Here is a 14,120-nt window from a genome sequence, read left to right on the forward strand (position 1 = left end):
CCAACTAACTTCCATAGGGGCCACGCCAGATTAGAAATTAATGGTGAGGATCGCCCTGAACGCAGTCTCCGAGGAGTGGGAGAAGTTTGTCCAAAGCATTTTGGGCAGAGAACATCTTCCAAATTGGGAAGAACTGTGGGCAGCTCTTCGCCAAGAAGAGATCAGACGGTTGACCAAGACGGGAAGTAGCAGCAAAGGAGCCCGAGTCAAGAAAGAGGAGGAAGAGGATGCAACTTTGGCATCTGCGGGACAGCAGGGGAAGAGGAAGAAAAAGGACCTCTCCAAGATAAAGTGCTTCAACTGTGGGGAATTGGGCCATTATGTGAACCAGTGTCCGAGGAAGAAGAATAAGGGAGAGGCGTCTGACTCCAAGGCAGCGCCAGCGAAGGCGGAAAAGGAGGTAGAGGATGATGACGATTGTGCCATGAGTGCTCATGTACCTCTAGAGAAGAGGTGGGGAGACATCGAGTTGTAGTCAGGAGGACTACAAGAGATGTGGGGCGGGATCCTTGAGGTACCCAAACTCTTGGATCATATCCGGCTACGGGAAGCTCCGAAGTGACAGTAGCAGGATGACAGATGTCAGTAGAAGCGGATGCGGATGGAGTGGCAGAGAGTGCTAGAGTGCAGTAGTCCCTGGCAACGCAAAGAGGCTTGCAGCAGTGCGAGAGGCACAAAGGAGGTTGTAGCAGTGCAGGATGGCACAAAGAGGTTTGCAGTAGTGCGAGAGGCACAAAGTTGTTGTAGCAGCGGAGAGGTAACAAAGGGAGCACAGGATAGCGACAAAGAGAGCTTCAGCATCGGGAGGGTTTCTAGCCTGACAAGGAAGTCAGTAGTTGGGTAGATCAGTTACTTACTTCTCAGTAACTGAGTTGCAGTGCAGCAGTAGCAGTGGTAGTGCTATGGGAAGCACAATTGTAACGACCTATCTATAAAATAAATAAAAATAAATTATATTAATCAGTTAATAAAATAATAAAAATAAATTAAAGATAAAGTATTATATTAAAAACAAACAAAAGGATATTAAATCAAAAATCAATATACCTTTAAAAAAGAAATATATATATATATATATATCACGTGACATGGGAAGGGTGTCACGAGAAGGTGAAGCGGTGGGTTGCAGGTGGAGGGAGCGACCACCGCCAAGAAATAGCATATAAGGAGCAGGGAACAATTTTGAGAGGGGGAACAAACAGGAGGAAAATTGGTACACAGAGTTCATGAGGAACGATTGAGCCTTGCTTGTTCTGAGGTTTCTAGGCACGAGGAAATAGTCTGCTTCAGCTGAGAAGCTTACTAGACTGAGTAAGCGAGGTTCTGCTCAATTTGGCTGGGTGGTTTCGGTCTTTTGGTAACCAAAGCAGGAGCAGTTTGAGGCAGCATCAACCGCAGGATTATAGGTAAGTACTCTCATCAGTTCTGTTAGTTAAATTTATAAAATTCAGGAAATTTTATCACAGGCTCATGATGTTTAATTTTAGAAGCCTTTACTATTTTCTGCAATGTCTATAAAATTCTGTACAGACCTTACATTAAAATCTTGAATAGCCCTTACAACAATGCAGCATGATCAAAGAGAACTGCAGTGCAGATGCAGTGTTGGAAAAAAGGACCAACAACATCACAGATGCAGAGGGAGTTGTCGTATAGATGTAGCAGTGGCAGTGGTAGGGCCATGGGCAGCAGTACAACATGCAGCAGTGCAGAGGATGTTGGGTAGGACAGCCTGGCATCAGCACAAGTACGGGTGCCATATAATCAGGGTGATGCTCAGTTGTGGAGTATTACTAGAGCACATTCCTCGCTAAGAGGGAGTGTCGATTTGGGATAGCACCGGATGTGCTCTAGCCATGAAAATTGGTGGAGAGGCTAAAGCACATGAGATTTCCAAGACCTAGAAATGGTTTGGGAAATTCTGTCCGATGAAGGAGATATTAAAATAATTAATATTTTTAATGGGTTCCTAAGTCTAAACTTAGGAAAATAAAAATATTAATGGGTATTAATATAAAATTGGGTTAGAAGGTTCTAAATGACATGGATCAAGCCAAATCTAATCTTAGTCGTTGATTAGAGATGTAATCTCGACCGTTGAAGACTCAACAGAAAAAGTATAAGATGAGGCTTGAGGATCAGTTGGAGAGACACCAGATTGATTAGTCAGTTCAATTTTCTAGAGCGGGGTTTGCTAAGAGAAATTGAACCAGTGATCAAAGTTGCAGCGAGGGGCAGTGAGTGCATAGCAGAGAGGCAGAGATAGTGTCGGAAGACCAGCGCAGAGGCAGAGAGATAGAGATAGTGCCGGAAGACCAGCGCAGAGGCAGAGAGGCAGACGCAAAGCTAGAGGGAGCCACGCAGAGGCCAGCAGTGACTACGCAGAGGCCAGAAGGGCCTGCGTCATCCACGCAGAGGCTGCAGAAGTGACGCAGAGGGCCAGAGAGGTTGCGCAGAGCCTCAGAGGGCTAACGCAGAGGGTTTCAAGCTAACACAAAGGCCAGGAGGGCTGACGCAGTGCTTCAAATTGTGCTGGAGAGGGTTTCGTGGGGCAGACTTTCAGACTAAGTTGCAGGAAATGTTGGAGATGGGTCCGTTTCCGTCCAGAAATGAAACAGAAACGAGGAAACTCGTATCGTACGGCCTGGAAACTCGTTTCCGGCTGTACTGGTCCGTTTCTCGAGGAGCAAACGTGGCCAGTACGGTCGGAAACGAGTTTCCAGGCCGTACGATAGAGTTTCCTCTTCTAATTTGAGTTTTTATTGTATTTTTTATTTTTTCCCTTCTAATTTTTTAATGGGCGACTAAAATATCTTACGGATGCTTCTAGATGCCTCTCAAGTTATAAAAAAGAGGATTTTTTTGAGTGCGGCAGCCTAATGTTCAAGCCTATGGCCCTAGTGTTGATATGCAGTTCATGGTAATGTGAAATTCTTAAAGTAAAAGTAACATTCTCCTTTATTTTTCATTTTCATCACATTCTCCTTTATTTTTTATTTTCATCCTTTTACTTAAATTTTTAACATTAGCATGAAATGACTCAAGATGTTTGAGAGTGATTTCACCCTCATTGGATTTCATATGGAGAAAGTAGAATTTTAGATCTCACTCAAAATCCAGCGAACTTATCTATTTTTCAGGATTTCAGGATTGGGGGGATTGCAATGTTTCCATTGGATTTTGTCATGTACTAGGGTATGGAACTTGTATTTAATCAAGAGAACCAACCCCTCTATGCAGGGGAGACTCCCAATAATCAAGAGCACGTAGGGTACTAGGGTATGGAACTTGTATTTAATCAAGAGCACTAAGGTCGTTCGACTATGTAGGAGGAGACTCCCAATCAAGCACAAGACAAGAAATTAGAAATTTCTCGTGGCTGATTTTGGATATTGCTATTTTCATTATGTGATCATTCATGAGTAAATGTGATGTAAATTTAGAGACTTATAGTTTATGCATTGACAATTGACAATTTAATCATAATGTAATAAATTAGAATGTATCATATATGCTTTATGATTGCACATTATTTCTTAAATGTCCATATATATATATATATATATATGTGAGTAAGAGTTTCCCCGTTTCCAAAATTTGGGGTGGTCACATTTCGTACCCGTGCTCGTTTCGGAAACTCGTACTCGTTTCCCTCCTCAGCATATTCTGAAAGGAATATCTGCTTTCGAAGAGAGTTATTATTGCCAGATTTTTTATCTCTGTCGGGTGAGCCAGTTTGGCACCCAATGTACTCAAGAAAAGTTGCTTAATAATAAAACCCTCAAAACTGTTGCACCAGTTTCCCCAAGTTGGGATTTTCTAGGGACAATTGTCCAAAAATAACGGTGTCCCTTGTGTGTTTCTTCATTTCTTTCAGTGGTTGATCTGTAGATGGTTGAGACTGTATTCTGTTTATTTCAGTATTTATACGGTTAAAATACTTGTTAGTAATTAAACAAGTAGGCGAAATAAACTAGAGAATACAAATAAAATTTCTAACGGGTAATACTTAGAAATTTCAACAGTATGTATTGACTACGAGCTTCCTATGTGGCGCTTTATGTTATTATTTTGAGATGATACATAGTGTTTGCAGGTATTCAATCCTTGGTCTCCAAGTTCACAAACTGTGGTCAAGGGTTACTTTGCTTGGATCCTAGTTTTTATATGGTGGATTGAATCTTCGCTAGAGCTATAGAGAGCATAAATTTTCTGAAGCGTTTTAGCCATTCTTTCAAGGAAAAAATATCATACAAAAATATTTTCTCAAAATCTATTTTGAAACCCATGTATATTTTGCAATTTTATTTTTAAGTTATTTTTCTAACTTGGTTTGGTGTTTTTAGATTTATTTTGTATATATTTGGGGTTTGGGTGTTGCATTTCTAATTTTTGCAGGGACTTTCACTGAAGATTTGACAACAAAATTCAGATCCGGAAGAAAAAAAAAATTGAGACAAGGGTTTTCAGTTTTTGGCCTTTCCAAAACCAGATCTACCTCCTCCAAGCCCAGGGTCAGCCTTCCTCCTCCTTACGTCAACCTTTTGACCCCCTGTGTCACACTTTTTGGCCTTTCTAAGGTTGGCCATGAGGCCTAAGGGCCTCGGCCTCTTCCCTTCCTCCCTGTGTTGAGGGTTTTAGGCCTTCTTGGGCCCAGCCATGGCCTTTTTGGGCCTCGGCCTCCTTCTAGAAGGCTAGACGACTGACCTTGAGGGTTTGTAGTGGCTTTTTAGCCCTTAAAACCCCAGCGTCATCCTTCTTTGGCCCCGTAAACCCTAGCATCCAGCATTTGGTGGTCTCTCTCTCCTAGCGTTGACCTTTTGTGGCCTTTTCCAGCCTTCTTGACCCCTGATCTATAATCTCAGCCTCCTTATCCACAAGCGTTGGTCTTCCTTGGCCTAGCTTTGGCCTTCCTTAGCCATTTTTGTCTTAACTTGACCTGAAACCCTAAGCTGAATTTTAAAGGCTAAATATGGTAATTTTGCAGGTTTAAGGTCTCAAAATTTATATTTTTCAAGCGGCAACTTAATCCCAAATGTTGGAAATAATACTGAGAGGGGGGGGAGGGGGTGGGGGCGGGGGGGGTTTATCAGTATTATCAAATCAATATAACTTTTTCATTTCCATATTCAAATTCATATACGCTACTTCAGTTAAGGAAAACCGTGTGTATACGCAACTGTGTAATGCAACAAGCGTATATCCAGTAAACTTATGATTCGGTTAGTTGATCCTTAATGAGTGCATCAAAACATTATTAACCATATGGACAGTAAACAAGAGTAGTAAAACAGAACAAAACATCACACATAAGCAACGCACATGAACACCAAGATGTAAGGTGGAAACCCAATGTGGGTGAAAACCACCTGCTGCAATTCGTCTCTATCTTCCTTTAATAAGAAACTTCTTTTTACAATGGTTTTGTACTGGTGCAGTCTTATACCAGTACGCAGGCTTCTACCTGCAGAAGGCTACAACCTTCTCTCGTTCTCCAGACTCTCCTGGAAGGGAGCTACAACCCCCTTAGCTCTTGTACTAGCTGAGGTACTAGTACGTAGGTGCTGACCTACAAAAGGCTACAACCTTCTCTTTTCTTCCAGGGACCACGTTTCATAAATTTTCATACTGGATCCATAAATACAAAACAATCACCACTGCAATACAATCATCAACTTATACCTGCATCATCAATCTCTGAATCACCCAATACTGAATCACTGAAACCCTGTCATCAAAATACAGTTACCAGAACACAAACCAGAGCCCAAAACTCTGCAACAACCACTAGAACCAACAACAACCTGAAACATCAAATCTCATAATGTATACGCTACTTGACTGTGTCAAACCAGCGTGTATACGCTCTTTCACCAGAGAGAACCCGCGTACAGATCTAAAGATAATTACTTATACCTTCACTGCAATTTCCAACTTCAAATATACCCAGACAATAAGATATAAAGGATAAAACATGTGTCAATACTCAGATCTACTCATGATCATACCACATAATGATAATACATTTTAGTCTTCAAGATCCCGATCCATCAACCTTTATCAACCGCATAAGAGCCTCCTTGATTCAAATCGAGCCAAGCATCACAAACCCATAACCAGCATACTAGATCTCACACTTCATCAAACATTCATTACTTCCACTTCCTCCCCTTGGCCTAATGATCTTCTCCTTATATAGGTTTAGGCCTCTTTCAATACCATGGTCCAAAACCACTTAGAACCAATACCTTGGACCCAATACTTGGGGTCAACACTTCGGACCAAATACCATGGACCAAAACTTAGTTTTCCGACATGTACGCACCTTTTGTTCTGCTAACCTGCGTGTATACGCACTTTCATCAAGGTTAACCTGCGTATACCTCTCTCTTGACCTGCTGCACTACGATTTGTCATCTGAGTGAGTTGTCATCAAGGAAAACACCTGTATCATACCTCTGAGTGAGTTTCCATCAAGGACAACACCTGTATCATAATGCCAACACCAAAGTTTCAACAAATTTCAACCACGGGATCTTCAAGGCCTTGGGCCAAGGGTTTGACCTCTATACCCTTGTTTTGCTTCAGTTTTATTACAAAAATCAAATCATTAACAATTCAATCCTAAAGTCACATAATAAATGGTCAAAATTGATCAAAGTTGATAAATCTTGATTTTCATGAGTTTTGGCTACTTGAGCATCTTGAATTTGGCCTAGATCTAACTTTAAAGCTTGCTGGAATTTATTGAATAATTGCAAAATTCAGATCTGAATATTCTTGAAACATATTTTTAATCAAGGTCAAAAATTTTGAATTTTCAGTTTCCGGCAAAAATTTTACTATTTTTAGGCATTTTTGGCATCATCTTCAATATCACTAGCTTGTTGATCTATGATTAATTCACTGCTGTAATAAACATATCATACATGAATTTTTCTGAGTTATACCCTCTAAAAGCCCTAAAATTTGATTTTTTCAAGTTTGGTGAATTTTTACTATTTTTTGGCATTTTGGGTATTGGTGTTGATATCATTAGCTTGTTGACATGTCATTTACTTGTTGCTGTAATAAATGTTTCAGACCTGAAATTTCATTGAATATATCATCACAAAGTGGGCTAAACAAGTTAAGTTACATTTGCTGGTCATTGAAATTTTTTTGTGTTGAGCAAATTTCATGGTTTGAGGTAGTTTCTCATTACTGTCATAACATTGATAAAGTCTAAAATTTCTGAGTTACTATTGCTAATATAAATTGTCATAAATCTGAAATTGACTTATCTCATCTTGGTTGTCTAACTTTGCACTCTTTCATAAGTTCTAAGTCTTTGAGATTGTGGCATTTAATTGAATAATTGTTATAATCTTAAGAAGTTTGGCATCTTGTGGAATATTTGTGAAGTTTACACTTGTATTGTTCAACATTTATCTTTCTTAAGATTGTATCTAAATATTATTGAGTACTCTTGCTTCAAAATTAATTCACAAAAGGTACTTAAGTAACTTACACAATCTTAATCCAAGACGAATTTCACTCATCTCTTGCATAAGCATACTAGATCTAGTTCGTTCATTGGTTATTTGGCATCTTGTGGAATATTTGTGAAGTTTACACTTGTATCGTTCAACATTTATCTTTCTTAAGATTGTATCTAAATATTATTGAGTACTCTTGCTTCAAAACTAATTCACAAAAGGTACTTAAGTAACTTACACAATCTTAATCCAAGATGAATTTCACTCATCTCTTGCATAAGCATACTAGATCTAAATTGCACTAATAACTTACCTCCTAGCATAAGCTAGGTTGATAGAAATATAGGGCAACCCTTATCACTTAGCTTGAGGGGCCTCAGCAACTCTTCGATAGTTAACACAGTGACCTTGCAGACGTCAGAGCCACAATCTTTGCAGTGCCGGAGGCATCGGGTGATAGGAGCACAACAGAAGGTATCGTTAATTAGGCCCTACCCTGCTTCCTGTTGGCCTCCTTCCCACAACCTACCTTAGAGCCCAGCTTCAAAATAGTTAAGGGAAGGTTACATTTAGATTAGGCATTTAACTAAAAATAACCAAGATCTTTGCATCACACATAGGTCATAGGTTAGCATATCATTCAGGTTAATCAATCATCTTAAGTAGCGGGTGTCCATCAGGTCATTTGGTTCCAATTTACTATAAGCAAGAATTTGTGACTCCATTAAGGAACTAGTCTCGTACTTTAAAATCTAATCTAATTAATAAACTTGCTTAACAATTGGCTAGGCCACTCATCTGTGTCTCCCAAACAAGTTGGTTTCCAATTTGTTTTCCTTCATCTCATTTTATAGGGACTACCCCCCATAGTCTGTTGTTGGGAAACCGCTAGAACGAAGTGCGCGAGGATCAGAGTGACAGCGCCCACCCTGAGCGTTGTCGCGGTGCCTGTGCAATCTAGGCGACAACAGGCAGCATTCTAGAAGAAGTTGCGGATTACAAATACCACGGAATTGACTTCAACAGAAATCTAAGCTAGGATGGTTGTAGAAAGAAAAGAACTTTGGAGGGTTGGAAAGCATTTTATGCTTTTCAAAATAGGTGTAGAGAGGTAGAGTTATGGGACTAGAAAAACACTCCAACTATTTTTGGGTTTTTAGTGATTCTAGTGATTCTCTACGGTTGTGAATTGTGGGCCAGCAGTACATCCGACATGCAGTGGAAACAAATTGAGAAAATTCATAAGCGTTTGATTACAAACAAATTCAAAATTCAAAATGCAGTTCCTTATGTTATCCTATTAAGTGGAACTGGGGCTGCTCCTATTGAAGCAATTGCTATGGTGCGAGTCATAAGGTATTTAAAAAAAATTGAGCAAATGGAAGAGGGTAGATGGCCTAAGGTTGTGTTTAATGACATATTGTGCAAAAGAAAAAAGACATGGATGCAGCAAAATAACAAATGGTTTAGTAAATGGGGTATTTGCTTGAGCATGTGTCCCACAAACAGTAAAAAAATAAAATAAAAAAAATTGTTATGGATAAGTTCCACAAACGTATTTGGGAGAAAAAGTTAGGGAGAAAGAAAAAGTATTAGATTGAAGAGTTTAATCTCACTCATAATTATCAACAAAAAGCGTACATATGGGCCAATATTTCTTGGAGAGCCAAAATTCTTATTGTTCAACTAAGGACTAATTTTTATCAACTCCGTTGTGAAACAAGCGCTAAAAAAGGTCAAAAGAAGTGTGGGAGGAAAGAGTATGTATTTTTTTCTCTTCCAAAAAAGTGAAAACAAAAAAGCATTTCATTTTAAAATGTGAGGCCTTTAAAGACAGTAGGGAAAGCTATGCAGATATTCTGGCAACTAGCTTTTGGAACAATCTATTCAGCGAGGGGTTTGTCGAGAAGCTGGGAGCATTCATTGTGAGAGGCTGAATACAAGAGCCAAATGGAAAAGCAATCTGTCCCATAAGCTATCTTTAGCGTCGTGGACATTAAAACAATTTCTTTCTTTTTTGTACCTCTAGATCAAACAAATGGCCCACCTGTCAAATATTGGAACTCAGAATATGCAACCTCACTGTTTATGACACGAGTTTAAATGGGTCTGTCCTAGTAATAAAGGAACTTAGCATTGTGAGTTCCCTAGTCATTCTGACCGAGGAAGCACTGCAATCTACTTTCTATAACAACATTTTGATACAATTAATATAAAGGCACATACATAATTGGTGAATCCAATGAAAAGTGCAAGAGACTCATAAGTTTGAAGAGGAATGCACCTCGTCCTCTGCATTGCTGTGATGTTTGGTGACTAGTCTTAGAAAATGGTAACGATGAAAGAGTCTTTGAATTCGGGCATGGGCATAGCATTGGCATAGGCATGGGTCGCCTTTCTGAATTGCCAACACCTCCTCGTGAAGTCTCTCCAGCTCGCGACGTATGGCTTTGTGGAAATACACTAACACCACAATCGGAGAAGAAGATGCGGCAGCAGATGCATCACTAGTCCCTTCGATTGGGTGGTTGTCCGCCATGCTGCCATCCACCAGGGAACCAAATTTGGCGAATCCCTGCACATTTATATTGTTGTACGGCAATCGCCAAGGCTGGTGAGGCCCAAAACACTGTTGAAGTCGCCGCTTGAAAACGCTGGCCGGCACATTTCCCCGCCCCCGTCCTCCACATCCACGCATGCGACCTCCTTACCACCAATGCGTTTTCACCCGTGCAATAACTTTAAATGTAACGACTCTCAAACACATCATAACAAAATTACAACAAAATTTCTACATTTGAGTATAGACACCTTAATGCCGGTAAACAGCATGGACAACGACATGGTTGAAGCGACCTGGGGAGAATCATGACCAAATCAAAGTTTTGGTATAAGATTTAAAAAATGGTATATATCTGTTAGTCTGGGGTAAGTATTTGCTGCTCCCGCTGTTCATGCCGGATTGAACCCCTGGGTTGGGATGGGCCTATGTATGAGACAAGGAGTGCCGGTATAACTATAAACCGTGGGCATTGAAGAGAAATTCTTGGTATTACCAAGAATTTGAAAGGTATATATATATTTTTATTTTTTTATGAGTGAAAGAAAGAAAATACTATGAAACAAAATTATACATGGATGCAAAAATGGAATATCTACTTTAATGTCTGTCCTACAAATAGCAAGAAGCTAAAGGATTTTGTTATGGAGAAATTTCGTATGGGAAAAAGAGTTGGGTAAAAAGAAGAAATATTACATTGAGGTTTCAACCCTATGTGTGATCTACAACAAAAAAAGTTCATTAGAGCTAGCATTTCGTGGAGGGCAAAGGTTTTTATTGCTCAATTAACGACCAACTCACACCAACTTCGGTGTGAAACATGGCGGTGGAAAAAGCCTAAAGAAGCTTGGGAAGAATTGGTGTGTACATTTTGCATGTCTCGGGCTGTGGAATCGGGAAAACATTTCATTTTGGAATGTGATGCATTCAAAGACATCAGAGAAAGTTATGAGAACGTGTTAGCATCAATTTCTTGGCGTTAGCATCAATTTCTTGGCATTGTCTTTTTAGCGAGAAGATTGTTGGAAGGTTGGGTCACCTCATCAACAATTTGAATCGAAAAAGTATTGAATTGCAAAAAGCGAAAAACGAAGAACTAATGGTCTCATAAACTATTTTTAGTCTCGTGGACCTTCAAATATCATATCATTTCATTTCATATATGAAATTTGAAAAAATAAATCTAATTATAATTAAAATTTATATAATTTTTTTGAGTAAATAAACATTTTTTATTAAATTATAACATTTTGGTTGGTTACATGGAAAACCTCATCAATGATACAACCGAAGCTTTTGGTCCAAAATAATAGCATATATTCTATAGGATAACATTTTTTATATATATAAACGTTGCCTAGTAGCATAGTTTGATGATAACTAAAATAAACTATATGTTTAATAATGTTGACTAGTAAAAATTGCAAGAAATAGAGATACAAGTGATTGCAGATGTCATCAATATGAGGTGGGGATATCTATATGTTCAAGGTCAACTAGATTAGCCTATTGAGTTGAACCCTTTCCCTACTTTAGCCTTCCTTTTATGTCGGTCTGGCAGATATCCATTTTAACCACGTAGTGAGTGACGATGGCCAAATCTCATTGAAATCTCTTCTAATGGGTAGCATTAGAGAAATGTTGAGGTCTAAAATGAGACTCCTAAAGAATATTATAAAATAATAATGGAAATAATAATAAAAAAAATTAGATCGGAGCTCCCGAGTTCTGCATCCTGAGAAGCCCGCAACCTGCGGGAGCCGAGACTGCGTGCGCAGCCGCTCCCCTCGCGCCCTGAGACTGCGTAGGTGCCCCCGGGTAGATCTGCCTGGAACCTGCGTGGGTCCTCGCGGAGGTTTCTTTCTGCGCCTGCGGGGATCCGCCGAGAGACCTTCTCCAGGCCGCGGCCGCCCTGGCTGGTGTTTTTTCTCCATGGAGGAGCCCTCTCCTCCTCCCCCTTCTGCAGCGAAGCCTTCAAAGCCCTCCTAGCCTCTCTGCCCAAGAAGAAATGCTCGGAAGCCGCGAAATTTGTAAAAAGGTTGGAAGATATCCCGGAGATCGCCCTCCCGCCGGAAGGGCCGATCCAAGTAGCTCTCTCCCTGGCAGATCGGGCACTGGTAGGGCAGTTTACAGGACTCTGGCCTTCCCCGAAGACGACCGAAAACTGGGTTGCCAGAAACTGGGCACCTCTGATCCAAAACAAGGTAACCTCTTACTTCCTCGGGAGAGGCTACTTCTTGTTTGAATTCTCTGCAAAAGAAGACAAAGATCTAATTTTCAGGAATGGCCCCTACTTCATGGGCCCTCAAGGGCTGTACTTAAATAAATGGACTCCGAACTTCGATCCGGCGGTGGACGTGCCAACAGCAGTTCCGGTTTGGGTAAGGCTTCCCAACCTACCAGTTCACTGCTGGAACTGGGATTCGTTGAAGCACATTGGAAATACCCTGGGAAAATTCATAGACAAGGCCAACAGCAAGGATCAATACGACTGCGCCAGAATCTGTGTAGAGGTAGATCTGGAAGTCGGACTACCGGAAGCCGTCAAAATAGTGGTTGGTCCCTGGACCCATGTACAGAAACTGGATTATGAACAGCTGCCATTCAAGTGCCGGAAGTGCCATGTCTACGGGCATTTCGCAAGGGACTGCCCGTCCAAAGGAGGGGAAGAAAAAGGAAAGGAAGAGGGATGGAACCAGGCAAAGAGATCCAAAACCTCTCACAGGAAAAACACAAATGGCAGTGCCAAGAACCCGCAAGAGGGCATTGCTCAAAAGTCAGCCAGGGAAAACCAAGGTAACAAATTTGAAATCCTTGGATCTGAAGTCATGACCACGCAGGAAACAGAAGTGCCAAAGGAGATCTCTGCCTCAAAAGCTTCCCCCTCCATCAAAAATATACCAGAGGAGAAGGCCTCCGAAGAAGAAGGGGAAACCCAAGAGTCCGAAGATTCAGAGGAAGAAGGTGAAATTGGGGAATCCCAATCCTCTCCCAGAAGATCTACACGAGGGCGCAAGACGACAAAAGAAAAAAGAGAACAAGAAACTTACAAGGACAAACTCCAGGGTAGCCAGCCAACGCTAGAGAAGCTCCTTTCAAAAACCCCGAAGGTGACTAGAATTCAATCCCAGGGCTCTAAGGGAGCCCACCAAGGCAGAAATAAATAATGAAGTTTGTCTCCTGGAATTGTAGGGGGATGGGTACCTTAGCAAAGGAAGAAGCGATGAGCAGCTTAATAAGATTGGAATCCCATATATCCTCCTCATCCAGGAGACCAAGATGGAGGAATCAGCCTTCCTCCAAGCAAGCCAGAAATGGTGGAAAAAGAATGGAGTTCATGCAGTATCGGCCCGGGGAGCGTCGGGAGGACTTGGGACGCTCTGGAACTCAAACAAGTTTTTACTAATCTCTGAATCCCTAAATACTCATTGGATCTTTTTAAAATTACAGCATCTAGAAACAAAGGAGATTATTTGTGTTTTCAATGTGTATGCTCCTAACAATGCAAGTGAGAAAAAGAACTGTTGGATTCCATCAAAAACCTAGTAGATCTAGAAAATTTGGGAAATATTATTATTGCCGGAGATCTAAATCTCACACTCCGAGCTTCAGAAAAAAGAGGAGGCAGCATAGTCAGGGATCCAGCAAGAGAATGGGCTGAAGATCTCATGCAAGAATGGGATTTGCTAGACATAAAACCAGTCACAGGCACGTTCACCTGGTCAAACAAGAGAATGGGGTCGGGATACATAGCAGCGCGACTGGATCGTTTTCTGGTTCAAAGCTCCTTCCTTCTCTTGGGGCTGGAGGCTAAAATGCGCATTCTCCAAAGTAGTGTCTCGGATCATAAGCCCATCTGTCTAGATCTGACTCCTTCTAAGGATCTAGGGCCTATACCGTTCAGGTTCAATTCCCTATGGACCAAAGAGGTAGATTTCATGCAAAAGATTAGAGAATGCTGGAGGGATACGGTCAAGGGATCTCCATTCTTTGTTTGGGAAGAAAAGTTGCGTAGGGTAAAAAAGATGTTAAAGGGCTGGATAAAAACCTTACCAAATCCTGCAATGGAAAGGAAAAAAATT

The 14,120-nt window shown here is 40.8% G+C and overlaps 1 protein-coding gene across 1 annotated transcript in view; it reads right to left on the reverse strand.

Moving 5' to 3' along the window:
* Positions 1 to 10,468, reverse strand: part of LOC149185746 (zinc finger protein BRUTUS-like) — a 405,399-nt gene extending 394,931 nt beyond the window's left edge. Inside the window, 1 exon segment of the mRNA XM_089410790.1 lies at positions 9,763 to 10,468. Within this exon segment, the coding sequence (XP_089266916.1) occupies positions 9,763 to 10,176 (414 nt within the window). The 5' untranslated portion in view covers positions 10,177 to 10,468.
* Positions 10,469 to 14,120: the final 3,652 nt, after the last annotated feature.

This window comes from Pinus tabuliformis, chromosome 3_1, assembly GCF_031772625.1.
Source record: "Pinus tabuliformis cultivar Carrire ecotype Pingquan chromosome 3_1, CPIR1, whole genome shotgun sequence".
In the NCBI taxonomy this organism is placed as follows: domain Eukaryota; kingdom Viridiplantae; phylum Streptophyta; class Pinopsida; order Pinales; family Pinaceae; genus Pinus; species Pinus tabuliformis.